General features: G+C 45.4%; 1 protein-coding gene across 9 annotated transcripts in view; it reads left to right on the forward strand.

The window, feature by feature from the left end:
- GREB1L (GREB1 like retinoic acid receptor coactivator) overlaps positions 1–13135 on the forward strand; it is a 278957-nt gene that overhangs the window by 254106 nt on the left and 11716 nt on the right. For 7 of the 9 annotated variants that reach the window (XM_053902487.1, XM_053902486.1, XM_053902489.1 and 4 more), the window contains 6 exons: positions 2199–2779; positions 2968–3070; positions 5840–5995; positions 6272–6411; positions 8561–8722; positions 8877–9084. In XM_053902487.1, the coding sequence (XP_053758462.1) occupies positions 2199–2779; positions 2968–3070; positions 5840–5995; positions 6272–6411; positions 8561–8722; positions 8877–9084 (1350 nt within the window). The remainder of the gene's footprint in view (positions 1–2198; positions 2780–2967; positions 3071–5839; positions 5996–6271; positions 6412–8560; positions 8723–8876; positions 9085–13135) is intronic. The other 2 variants (XM_053902488.1, XM_053902490.1) reach the window with 1 other exon arrangement.

Below are 13135 nucleotides of genomic sequence, written 5' to 3' on the forward strand. Positions count from 1 at the left end.
TGACTCTTGATCTGGGGGTCATGAGTTTGAGCCCCATGTTGGGGGTAGAAATTACTTAAAAAAATAAATAAATTGGGGCCCCTGGGTGGCTCAGTCAGTTAAGCATCCAACTTCCGCTCAGGTCATGATCTCATAGCCTGTGACTTCAAGCCCCATGTCGGGCTCGGTACTGACAGCTTGGAGCCTGGAGCCTGCTTCAGATTCTGTGTCTCCCTCTCTCTCTGTCCCTTCCCCACTTGCACCCTGTCACTCTCTCTCTCTCAAAAATAAATAAACATTTTTTAAAAAAATGAAAATGAAAACCCCTCTCTACCAGAGAAGACCACCATGAACATTCCTCTTTCCCACATCTCCTCTCTTCCATCACCATGACACACGCATGCAAACACACACACACACACACACACGACTTCATGTCAAAAGCAGCATGAGTGTGTCTGTTCATTCTGGCAGCTGCTGTTGGATGACTGTGGGAGTCAAAGAGGCAGTCATCTACGGGGCTTTGTGTCTTGAGAGGGACCCTCAGCCTGGAAAAGCATGAGCTGCTTGCCTCAGCCAGGGGTCAGGACTGCACCTTCGCTCACCTCACCGCTCCAGGCTCCCCCTCCAGGCTCCCCCTCCAGGCTCCTCTAAGACCAGTTCAGAATAAAGCCAACAGGTTTAGGGAATAGTAAAGAGTAACAGAAGAGAAGGGGAAATAGCACATTTGAAAGTTTGTAGATAGCAGCATCAGTGACAGGGAGGCAAGGGGGTGTTTATGTTCTTCTCATGGCTCTTTTTTTTTTTAATTTTTTAAAAATGTTTTGTTTACTTTTGAGAGAGAGAGAGAGAGAGGCAGAGTATGAGTGGGGAAGGGGCAGAGAGAGAGAGGGAGACACAGAATCCAAAGAAGGCCCCAGGCTCTGAGCTATCAGCACAGAGCCTGACGCGGGGCTTGAACCCATGAACTGTGAGATCATGCCCTGAGCTGAAGTCGGACATTTAACCGACTGAGCCACCCAGGTGCCCCATCATGGCTCTTTAATCAGACTCCTCCTGGAGCACCTGGGTGGCTCAGCTGGTTAAGCATCTGACTTTGGCTCAGGTCATGATCTTGCCATTCCTGAGGTCGAGCCCCTCGTCGGGTTCTGTGCTGACAGCTCAGAGCCTGGAGCCTGTTTCAGATTGTGTCTCCCTCTCTTTCTCTCAAAATAAATAAAGCATTTTTGAAAAAAATTAAATAAAAATAAAATAATCAGATGCCTCCATTCCCTGCACTTGCAGAGCTGCCCCAGAAGGCTCACATATTCTTGGCCTTGCTCTCATTAACCACAAAGGTAATGGCTTGCCTTCTGCTGCTTAGAGTTTCCCTCCCTTTGAAGACAACCTGAGCAAAGGGCTATGCTCCCACCACTGAGCACACATCCCTCAGCCTTAGGTGGACTCTAGGGGTCCTTGGGGAGGCTCACTGCCCCAAGTGTGCAGGCTGTAAAGGTCAGGGACATGGGGGGAAAGGTAAGCTCTCAGACAAGACGGAAAGACACGAAAGTCAGATGAGCAAGTGGAGTGACTTGGTTGCAATGACCTCCGGTTACTGGCTATTCCTCTAGGATCTCCTGAGGTTGGGATAAGACCTACATGCCGGGGAGCACCAACCCCAGGTCAGAGAGGGCTTTCAGTCCTGAATGTGTCCACAAACCAAAGAGTGGGACCTATCAGAGGGGAAAACATATTTGAATTGGCCAAATCCACAGGGACCTCTGGGGGAAAGCAAGACCTCACTGAACATAGATTATGCCTTCCATCCTCACCACATGGAGCCGGTTCCCCACACTGGTTTGGGCATCCATGGAAGTGGCTACCCCCTGGGGAACTTCTCCACAACTAGAAGTGTGAGGCCCTTGGACCCCAGGAGGAGGGAAGTGCCCTGGAGTAGGAAGGACTTGGCTGGGGAGCTTGTATTGGTCCAGAATCTGGAATGAATCAGACCACATCACCAAACGAAGTAACAGAGGAGAGTTTCATAACATCACACGCTTTACAAAGCTGGGGGTAGGAATTAGAAAAGGACAAGGAGGTATAGTTACCCCCCGGGGCGCCAGGAGAGGGAATACCCCTCATGGAGACAAGGCAGTCCAGCCTGGCTCCTTGCAGAGAGGGGGCCAGGGAATAAATAGCCGAGTCCTGCTGATGGCCACGGGTGGGTTGTCCTCTTTCAGGCTCCATCATGGAGAACGGGGTGAGCTCTTCCAGCGCGGCTGATAGGTCCCAGAAGCTGTCGCTGACCCCCAGCTTCCAGAGCCCGGCCAACAGCATGGGCCTGGATGAAGGGGTCTCCGCAGGCCCAGGGGGAGCCGGGGAGACCCTGAAGCAGGAGTGTGATTCCCTGGGCCCCCAGATGGCCAGCAGCACCACCTCCAAGCCGTCGTCGTCCTCCTCCTCCTCCTCGGGACCCCGGGCCCTGTCGTGGCCCGGGCAGCTGCCCCAAGGCTGTAGGGGCCTGCATGCAGCCCTGCCCCCCATCGTGATCTTATCGAAAGCGGCCTATAGCCTGCTGGGCTCCCAGCGGGGAGGCAAGCCGCCCGCGTCCTCCTCGCTGCTGCCACACGCCGACGTGGCCTGGGTGAGCTCCCTCCGGCCGCTGCTACACAAGGACATGAGCAGCGAGGAGCAGTCTCTCTACTACCGGCAGTGGACCTCGGCTCGTCAGCACCACGCCGACTTCAGCAACCAGCCAGACCCCGCCTCCGGCGCCCGCGCCTGCCACCCTCGGCGGCTGCTGCTGACTGGGCCCCCCCAGGTAGGCCCCGGGTGGCAAGAAGGAAGGGAGCTGGTGGGGGGGGGGCCCTCAGGGTGGGCTGAGGGTGACCCAGAGCGATGAGGCCCTCACTCAGGCCTCTCAGGGGCAGGAGACATCCAAGAGCCCAGGTGTGAAATCTCATCTCTCTTCCCTCTCTTCCCCTCCCCAATTAAAAATACTTCCTCCAGGTGGGAAAGACGGGCTCCTATTTGCAGTTCCTTAGGATCCTCTTCCGCATGCTCATCAGGCTCCTGGAGGTGGATGTGTATGATGAGGGAGAGATCAACGCGGGTGAGTTCCGAACCCCGGCATTGCCGGGGAGGAGTGGGGGGCCCAGGTAGAAGACACACTGACACTGAGTTTTGATATTCTGGATACTAGGCCTTTGCTAGCTAGTCAAAAAGTATCTTACTCTTTTTTTTTTTTTTTTAAGTTTTTATTTGAGATGAGAGCGAGAGAGAGCAGGGGAGGGAGGGAGGGAGAGAGAGAGAGAGAGAAAGAAACCCAAGCAGGCTCCTTGCTGTCAGCACAGAGCCCAGTGCAGGGCTTGAACTCACCAACTGTAACATCATGACCTGAGCTGAAATACAGTCCCATGCTTAACTTACTGAGCCACCCAGGAGCCCCAGAAAGTATCTTCTATTTTAACTGCAGGCTGTGAGCTAAGGTGTATGGATTACTATAATGAAATTAAAACCTCATGCAGAACAGAAACCTGGAGCCATAACCAAAGCCCTTCACATTCAGTAACATGCAGAAGCTAGTGCTTGACAGGGTTGTGGGGACTGGTTTTCAAAGAGACTGTCTTCTGCCCTCCTCCTCCTCCTGTATCCAACCCTTTCCCCCAGCTGTCACCTGTGGGAGGGTTCCACTGTAGTCCGATCAGCAGGGCCAGAAAGAGAACATGAGCAGGAATCAGCCAGCTTTAGCTCTATAGCTAAGCACAATGTGGCCTCCGAACTGTGGCTTCACATCTTGGAGCATTCACCTGTGCTGGAAGAGACCCATGGAGGCAGGGGAGTAGTGGTAATCAGGTAGAAGCTCTTCTAAGCCCCTCAAAGAGGAGTCCAGAAAAGGGAAGGGCCTTGGCATCTTCTGTCAGACTGGCCCTCAGATCTCACCCCACTTGCTTTTCCTAAGTAGTTGGACCTGTTCTATGATAAGTCCAAAAGACTAGCTCAGTCTAGAGCAAGACTAGCCAAGATCAGCTGTATTGAATCATTTTATTATCACCTTCAGCCCTATTTCCACTCCTTACCAGGTCATATTCATGATTCCAGACATACACACAATCCCATCTTCCCACCCACATCTCCTTGTTTGTGTCCCCACTTGAGCTGACGCTAGGCCCACCAAAGAGGGGACCCAGAGCTCCAAGTTGGCCCGGAAACATTCATAGCTGCCTGGAGGGGGGCTGGGACCAGGAGGGCAAAGGCAGAACTAGGCAGACCAGGAATGAGAGACCCATCATCCCAGCAACCTTCCCACAAAGCCCCTGGGCTCCACAAGAGAGTGATGCCTGTAATTTTCTCCCACCACACTGAACTTTAATCTGTGTGATGATCTGTGAGGGAATCTACCACAGCTGGTGCAACAGGCAAGCCTGGCCTTTGTAGTGAGAAGTGCCATCAGGCTGGCTTTATTCCTTCCACCACATTTTAGTGCAGGTGAATGTGATGGTGCTCTGGAGAAGCACACTGACATCTTTGTAAAAATCTAGAATAAGCTTTAGGTTGTAAATAAAATGCAAACTTTAGCTCAGTGATATAAAAAATAAACATGATTGTATTAAAAAGATATTAGCTGTACTTGTAATCTTTAGGCTTTTTAAAAAAATAAAACTTTTGGGGGCGCCTGAGTGGCTCAGTCACTTGAGTGTCCAACTTCGGCTCAGGTGATGATTTCATGGTTCATGAGTTTGAGCCCCTGTCGCACTCTGTGCTGACAGCTCAGAGCCTGGAGCCTCCTTCGGATTCTGTCTCCCTCTCTCTTTGCCCCTCCCCCGCTCGTGCTCGCTCTTTCTCTCAAAAATAAACAGTAAAAAAATTTTTTAAATCTTCTCCCTTTGAAAATTCTTAAACTTTTTCATCTTATAAATTTTATTAATAACAATAAATCCTCTATTGCACACTCACCACGTGCCTGCCACTGAGCCCTTTAAAACAAATTGTTTTAATGTTTATTTTTGAGAGAGAGAGAGCGAGCATGAGCAAAGGAGAGGCAGAGAGAGACAGGATCTGAAGTGGTCTGTGTGCTGACAGCACAGAGCCCGATGCGGAGCTCCAACCCATGGACCCACGAATCATGAGATCATCACCTGAGCCAAAGTCAGATGCTTAACCAACCAAGCCACCCAGGCATCCCTCACTGCCTGAGCACTTTAAATGCACCATCTGGAATTCTTGCAATAACCCAGGGTCCCTGAGAGTTAAGGGTGGTGCCTGCAGGTGTGGAGTAGTAGGGGGCGGTCTGAATTCAAATCTAGGACTACTAGCTGTCAAACTTGACTGCATATTGGAGTGACCTAAGCAGCTTTAAATGCCATGATGGGTGCCTGGGTACTAAAGCAGATTGTGGGGGTGGTAACCTAAGCACAGGATTTTTTTTTTTACAAGCTCTCCAGGTGATTCTCATATGCAGCAGACACTGGGTATCTTGCTCAATGCATTCCTCAAATCTCTTAGGCTTTCAGTGTTTTATAACCCCACAGCTAAAACTGTAAGGGAGAATTTAGATGACCCAAAATTAAATAAGCTTTAAGGCAATTTGGGAGGCTGGGGTGGGAAATCAGTTGATGTCATAGTGTGGGAGTTTGTGGACCAGATGTGTAGAGGGTAATGCTGGAGCCAGTGAGGGCATGCGTCCCTCCCAGCATGGACCTGAAGGGATAATTCTGGGCCTCTCTGCCCTGGGACGTGGCAGGTCATCTTCCAGAAATGTCTCTGTCCTCCCATCTGGGGGTTCATGTTTTATAAAACCTCTCATTCCTGACACTTGGGAGGGAGGCTGGGAGGCCAGTCAGCCTGCCTGCTCTGCGCACTTTCTTTCTTCTTGTCCTAGACCACAGTGAATGCAGTGGAGTCAGCCAGGCAGAGGGAGAGCCCTGGCCTGACATCGAGAGCTTCAGTAAAATGCCCTTTGACGTCAGCGTGCATGATCCCAAGTACAGTTTGATGAGCCTGGTATATACTGAGAAGCTGGCAGGGGTCAAACAAGGTCAGTGCAAGCAGAGCCAGGCGCACCTCTTCTGAAGGTCAAGGGGCCAAATCAGAGCAGGAGGCCTGGGGCAGTTTAATCTTTGAGCGCAGTTTAAAGTAATTCTCTCTGCTTTTCTCTTGTACACATATGTATCACCTTTTACTTTTCATACCCGACTTTCAGAGCATAAATTATAGACTCCTTAGAAGAGCCCTGCAGGGAGTGGGGGACTTTCTTCCCAGGAGTAGGGGCTTCATGCACATCATGGCAAGGTTTTTGTCCCTTTATACACAGAAGCAATAAAGGATTCCAAAGTTGAGGAGCCCAGGAAGCGAGGAACCGTGTCCATGATGCTGACCAAATACGCGGCCTACAACACCTTCCACCACTGTGAGCAATGTCACCAGTACATGGACTGCACCTCTGCCTCACAGGTGTGGCCCCCTGTCCTTGCCTGTTACCCAGCATGGTATTGTATATATGGAATGAAAAATACGGCTCCCAGTTTCGGGCCCTAGATAGAGGGTACTTGATTTATAAGATGGAGCCACTCATTTGTGAGCAAAATGTGTGAAGCCATTAATTAAAATTACTTTGGGTTTATTAGGATTGGGGGGAGGGGAAGAGAGAAAGAAACTTGAGTTTTAGTGTCTGAGGTCACTTCATTGAAATGGTTACATGTGTCATGTTTAGGTTACCTGGGATGTTCTCTGTAATCCTGAAAAAACTGGATATTATAGTATATTTGGTGAAAGGTTCTTTTCACCCCCTGCTTTGGGTTGTTGATGAGAATGGTGCTCTTTTTTTTAAGATTTTTTTTTAAGTTTATTTTATTTCATTTGAGAGGCAGGTAGACAGGGGCAGAGCCCAACCTGGGGCTCGAACTCACGAACCATGAGATCTTGACCTCTCGACCTGAGCCAAAGTCAGAAACTTAATAGACTGAGCCACCCAGGCGCCCCAGGAATGGTGCTCTTACCTCTAACATGCATAGGGTGTGCCCTTTGAGCTGTGAACAAGTCTGCTGATTTGCACTGACCAAGTCATATTCCTACTCCAGTGTGGGGTGGTTTTGATCATTAGGCATACAAAGGAGTCAATATTTGATCTTTTATTTAGAGAGAAGTGAGAGGAAGGAACACAGAAGGTGAGCCAATACCCCACCGTCTTTGTTTCTTTTTGGCCAGAGCATCTGTAAACACTCAAGATGGTAAAGGCAGCAGGTGACAGTGGTCTAGAACCTATGTAGGGGAGAAGTTCCCTGTTGCTTTCTCCCACTTTAGCTTCTTGATTTTTATGACTTAGTTCTGAACACCTAAAACTCTTCCTATGGGACATGCTGATTAGACTTCACCCAAACTTGCTTCTGCTCTTAAGGACCAGGTCTCCACCCTTTTCCCACAGGGGCTAGAAGTGATATACTGAAAAACTGGGTTGGTCATTCTGCTCTTATAACACAAATTACCTTTTATGTACCATTTGTTTTCTTGGTGTTAACCGAAAGCTTTTGGTGGGCTAATTTGTAAACCACTCATGATGCTTTACAGAATATAGAAGATTCAAGTACCTGGTCTACAAATCATAAGCTTCTAGATAACTTATTAAAAATCCTGTTTATATAGTTTCTGTGATTATTGTACTCACTAGTATATTCCAATGCTTGTGAAGCAGAATGAACCAGAATTCAAGGGAAGAATTATACTATTTTCCTAGGAAATATAATATTTAGGTTAAAACTCTTAGGAAATCTACCTGGACTCTAGTTGCTGCTGAAAATTGATGCTATCCTTTCATTAAGCCAAATACTGTCTGCATTGTAAAGCACATAAATTATGTAATTACTCACTGAGCTGGGTTAACTGAGCGAGCATGTGAACTTTATAACACTTTTTTTTTTTTAAGTAAGCTCTGTACCTAATGTGCAGCTTGAACTCCTGGTCCTAAAATCAAGAGTCACATGCTCTACTGACTGAGCCAGCCAGGTGTCCCAACTTTCTAGCAATTTTAAAAATAAGTTAGATTTATAATTGGCTTCAGTGAGTCAGATGGTCTCTCCTGGAAGCCAGAGTTCTAGGCTAAATGACTTTGAAACTTCTTCAGCTTCCACTGTAGCCAGGAAAGATGGGACCATGGAGGCATTTTAATGATGTTAGCCCTAATATTTTACTTAGAAAAATGATACTCATTTAGCCTGATGCACACAGATGGAAATCTCCCCTATATTTGGGCACCTTTGAAAATGTTTAGCGAGCAGGAATATTTAACCTCTGCATAAGACTGAGGAGTAGTGGTTCTAAGAACATAAGGAATGCAAAAGACAGTGTCAAGCAACAGAAACTTCACCCGTGGAGAGGCTGTGTAGGGGCAGGAGGCTTGGCTCTCAGGTCAATGGCTCTCAGGTCAATGGCAGGTCAAAAGATGAAATGTTTGCATTTCCAGCTCTTCCGACATTTCAGGGACAGTCAGGTCTGATGGCATGTATGAGTTCAGGTTATTTCGCCTCTCTTAAAAATGTTAACAAGTGGTCGAGAAGTTTGCAAACCATGAGCTTACATCCCCTTCCTTCCTTCTTTACAAATCTAGATGTCTGACTCCACCCTTCATGCATTCACATTCTCGTCCTCTATGCTGGGAGAAGAGGTGCAGCTCTATTTCATCATTCCCAAATCCAAAGAGAGTCATTTTGTCTTCAGCAAGCAGGGTAAACACCTGGAGAGCATGCGGCTGCCCCTGGTTTCAGACAAGGTGGGTGACAGTGTCTGGATGCCAACACTGCTTTCAGACTGACAGGCCCAAGGTACTAGATCAGGGTCTCTAAACTTCTTCAATCTAAGGGTTTTAACTTCCCTTTTTGGTCTCTGGTTCTTTCTTTCTTTTTTCTTTTTTTTTCCCCTTTCAGCAGAACTTGAATGCAGTCAAGAGCCCTATTTTCACTCCTTCCAGTGGTCGCCATGAGCATGGACTCCTAAACCTTTTTCACGCCATGGAGGGCATCAGCCACCTGCATCTTCTGGTGGTCAAAGAATATGAGATGCCGCTGTACCGCAAGTACTGGCCCAACCACATCATGCTGGTGCTTCCTGGCATGTTCAATAATGCAGGCGTGGGTAAGGGGCCCCCTGGGACACGGAGAAGGGCTGAAAGATAAAGCAAGCTCATTGCCTGGACATGAAACTTTCAAAGGTTCCCCAGCCCCTGAAAAGGGTCCCGACCCCCTGACCAAAGGACTTTTGATTTTTCTTTAAATTTGAGTTTTCCTTTTCCTCTATCTGCTGTTTTGCAGAATTTTTAACTTCTGAGGGCTAGTGACTAAAGAAGTCACTGGTATATTGAGCGCCCCGGAAAGGGTTTGGGATTCTTCCCAGCTATGGCTGGGCCCGCTGCAGCAGGAACAGAACAGTGAGAAGGATTGTCTTGGGGGCAATGGGGGTGGAGCTAGTTCACTGTGTTCAAGAGGGATCTAGAGGTGTCCCTAAGCCATTGCTAATCATTTTAAAGGCACATGGCAAGTTCTAAGGGGTTCTGTCCAACTGGAAATTGGAAGTATCATTACTGCCTATGGCAGTCATCTTAAAAGTGCCTGGAAAAGTTTCGCTTGCTTTTCCCCCACGGAGTGTAAGAGCAATGGGCTGATTTGTCAAAGGGGCATATGGTTCTTCAGCATGGAACAGAGACGTTGGGGGGCAGGAAACCTCCAATTGGATTCAGAGCTGTGTGTCTGCTCACTTCTTGTATGGTAGTTGTTAACCACTTTCTCTAATCAGCTCCTGTGGGAGTCCGACTCTGTGTAGTCTCAGAAGGGTTTAAGTTCCAAAAGCTGCTAATTGACACATTAGAGGGAAGTAGGAACATCCCAGTCCAGAACTAGAGTGAATACAGATGAGACCTGAGTAGTTTCCCTAACTCTGCACTCCTCCTCTCCCGGGTCTCACTTTCCCTTCTTTTCCCCCTCAGCCTGTTTCTCCCTCTGCTGATCTGTCCATCCCTCTCCCTTCCTTCTTAGAGCTTTCCTCTTGTTCTCCCTTCCATTCCTTTTTATGTCCTTAAATATAGAATTAAAATATTTTCAAAAATTTGTTTTGAATACAATTTTAGTTTCCATGTTTATCACTTTATATCAAGTGAATTAAGGCTTTTACATATTTTTGGTTCTTTGTCCTCTCCAAAACCACATATCCCCAGACTAACTAAAATCTTTTTCTATAGGAGTATGACCCTCAAATCACCCCCTCCTATGCCTTAACAATCGTTAGGTGACTTTCCTCATCCCAGATCTAATGAATTTGCATAGTTACAGTTTTGCCACTTCTGCAATAATTTGAGGAGAAGCTAACATATATGCAAATGAAGTAAGTGCAGATTATTTTTTATTTGTTAAAAAAACACATAAAATTTACCATCTTAGCCATTTAAGTGTACGGTTCAGTAGTGTTCAATATATCCACATTGTTTTGCAACTAATCTCCAGAACTCTTTTCATCTTGCAAAACTGAAACACCATACCACTGAAGATTAACTCCTTATCTCCTCCTTTCCCTGGCAACCACCATTGTACTTTCTGTCTCTGCATGATGACTTTAGGTACTTCAAGTTAAATCGTACAGTATTTGCCTTTTGTGTCTAGCTGAATTCACTTAGCACAGTGTTCTCAAGGTTCATCTATGTTGTCTATGTGTCAATTTCCTTCCCTTTTAAGGCTGAGTAATATTCCATTGTATGTATACACATTTTCTTTATCCATTCATCCACTTGTGGACACTTGAGCTGCTACCATTTGGCTATTGTGAATAATGTTGCTATGAACATAGATGTACAAATGTATCTCCAAGAACCCTGATTTCAGTTCTTTTAAGTACATACCTACACGTGGAATTGCTGAATCATACGATAATTCTATTTTTAATTTTTTGAGGAATTGACAAACTGTTTTCCATAATGGTACATATACCATTTTACATTCTTCTCAACAGTGTAAAATGTTTCTTCACATCCTCACCAATACTTATTTTCTGTTTTTTGTTTTGAGTTTTGGGAAATTTTTTTGTTTGCTTGTTTTTTGATAATAGCCATCCTAATGGGTAAGAGATGCTATCTTACTGTGATTTGATTTGCATTTCCCTAATGATTAATTATGTTGAGCATCTTGTTGTCTGTTTCTTGGCCATTCATATATCTATTTTGGACAATCTATTCAAGTTCTTTTCCTATTTTAAAATTAGGCTTTTTTGTTGTTGATTTGTAGGAGTCCTTTACGTATTCTGGATGCTAACCCCCTACTAATGATTTGTAAATGTTTTCTCCCATTTCATGGGTTGCTTTTCACTGTTTATTATATCCTTTGCACAGAACTTTTAAATTTTGATGCAGTCCAATTTATTTTTTCCTATTGTTGGCTGTGCTTTTGGTGTCATATCCAAGAAATAATTGTTACATCCAGTAGCAAGCTGTTTGCCTGTTTTCTTCTTTATTTTTTTTCTTTACACTTTTTCTTAAATTTACATCCAAGTTAGTTAGCATTTCGTGCAACAATGGTTTCAGGAGATTCCAGTGATTCATCCCCTATGTATAACACCCAGTGCTCATCCCAACAAGTGTCTTCCTTAAAGCCTCTTACCCATTTAACCCATCCCTCCACCCAACCCTCCAGCAACCCCTCAGTTTGTTCTCTGTACTTGAGTCTCCTATGTTTTGTCCCCCTCCCTATTTTTATATTATTTTTGCTTTCCTTCCCTTATGTTCATCTATTTTGTATCTTAAATTCCATATATGAGTGAAGTCATATGATATTGGTCTTTCTTTGACTAATTTAGCTTAGCATAATACAATCCACGTTGTTGCAAATGGCAAGATTTCATTCTTTTTGGTTGCCAAGTAATACTTCACTGTGTGTATACACACACACACACACACACACACACACACACACACATACACATATATATATACATACACACACACCACATCTTCTTTATCCATTCATCCACCAGTGGACATTTGGGCTCTTTCCATACTTTGGCAATCATTGATAGTGCTGCTATAAACGTTGGGATGCATGTGCCCCTTCGAAACCGCACACCTGTATCCCTTGGATAAATACCTAGTAGTGCAATTGCTGGGTCATGGGGTAGTTCTATTTTTAACTTTTTTAGAAACCTCCATACTGTTTTCTAGAGTGGCTGCACCAGTTTGCATTCCCATCAGTGGTGGAAAAGGGTTCCTCTTTCTCTGCATCCTCACCAACACCTGTCGTTGCCTGAGTTGTTAATGTTAGCCATTCCGACTGGCGTTAAGGTGGTAACTCATTGCAGTTTTGATTTATATTTTCCTGATGATGAGTGATGTTGAGCATTTTTTTCATTTGTCTGTTAGCCACCTGGATGTCTTCTTTGGAAAAGTGTCTATTTGTGTCTTTTGCCCATTTCTTCACTGGATTATTTGTTTTTTGGGTATTGAGTTTGATAAGTTCTTTATAGATTTTGGATACTAACCCTTTGTCTGATATATCATTTGCAAATATCTTCTCCCATTCCATTGGTTGCCTTTAGGTTTGCTGATTGCCTGATTTCTTCTAAAAGTTTTATAGTTTTAGCTCTTGCATTTAGGTCTTTCATCCCTGTTGGTTTTATGTAGTGTAAGTTAAAGATCCAACTTCATTTTTTGCACGTGTATATCCGGTTCCAATACCATCTGTTGAAGAGACTGTCCTTTTCCCATTCAGTGGTCTTGGCACCTTTGTCAAACATCATTTGACCGTAGGCCTTAGGGCTGGACCAGAAGCACAAGGGCATAGTGCTGGGCTCTGTATTCTTATCCCATTGGTACCACATTGTTGTGATTACTGTGGTTTTGTAGTAAGTTTTGAAATCAGCCAACTGTGAGATCTCCAATTTTGTTCTTTTTCAAGGTTGTTTTGGCTATTGAGGGTCCCTTGAGATTCCATATGAATTTAAGGATGGGGTTTTTTTTTTATTTCTGCTCCAAAAAAATATCATTAGGATTTTGATAGGGATTTCATTAAATCTGTAGATCACTTTGGGTAATATTGACATCTCAACAATATCACATCTTCCAATCCATGAACACAGATGTCTTTCCATTTACTTATCATCTTTACTTTCTTTCAGCAAATGTTGTGTACTTCTTCATGTACAAGTCTTT

This window comes from Panthera pardus, unplaced genomic scaffold (assembly GCF_024362965.1).
Source record: "Panthera pardus isolate Hobbes unplaced genomic scaffold, ASM2436296v1 HiC_scaffold_15, whole genome shotgun sequence".
Lineage (NCBI taxonomy): Eukaryota > Metazoa > Chordata > Mammalia > Carnivora > Felidae > Panthera > Panthera pardus.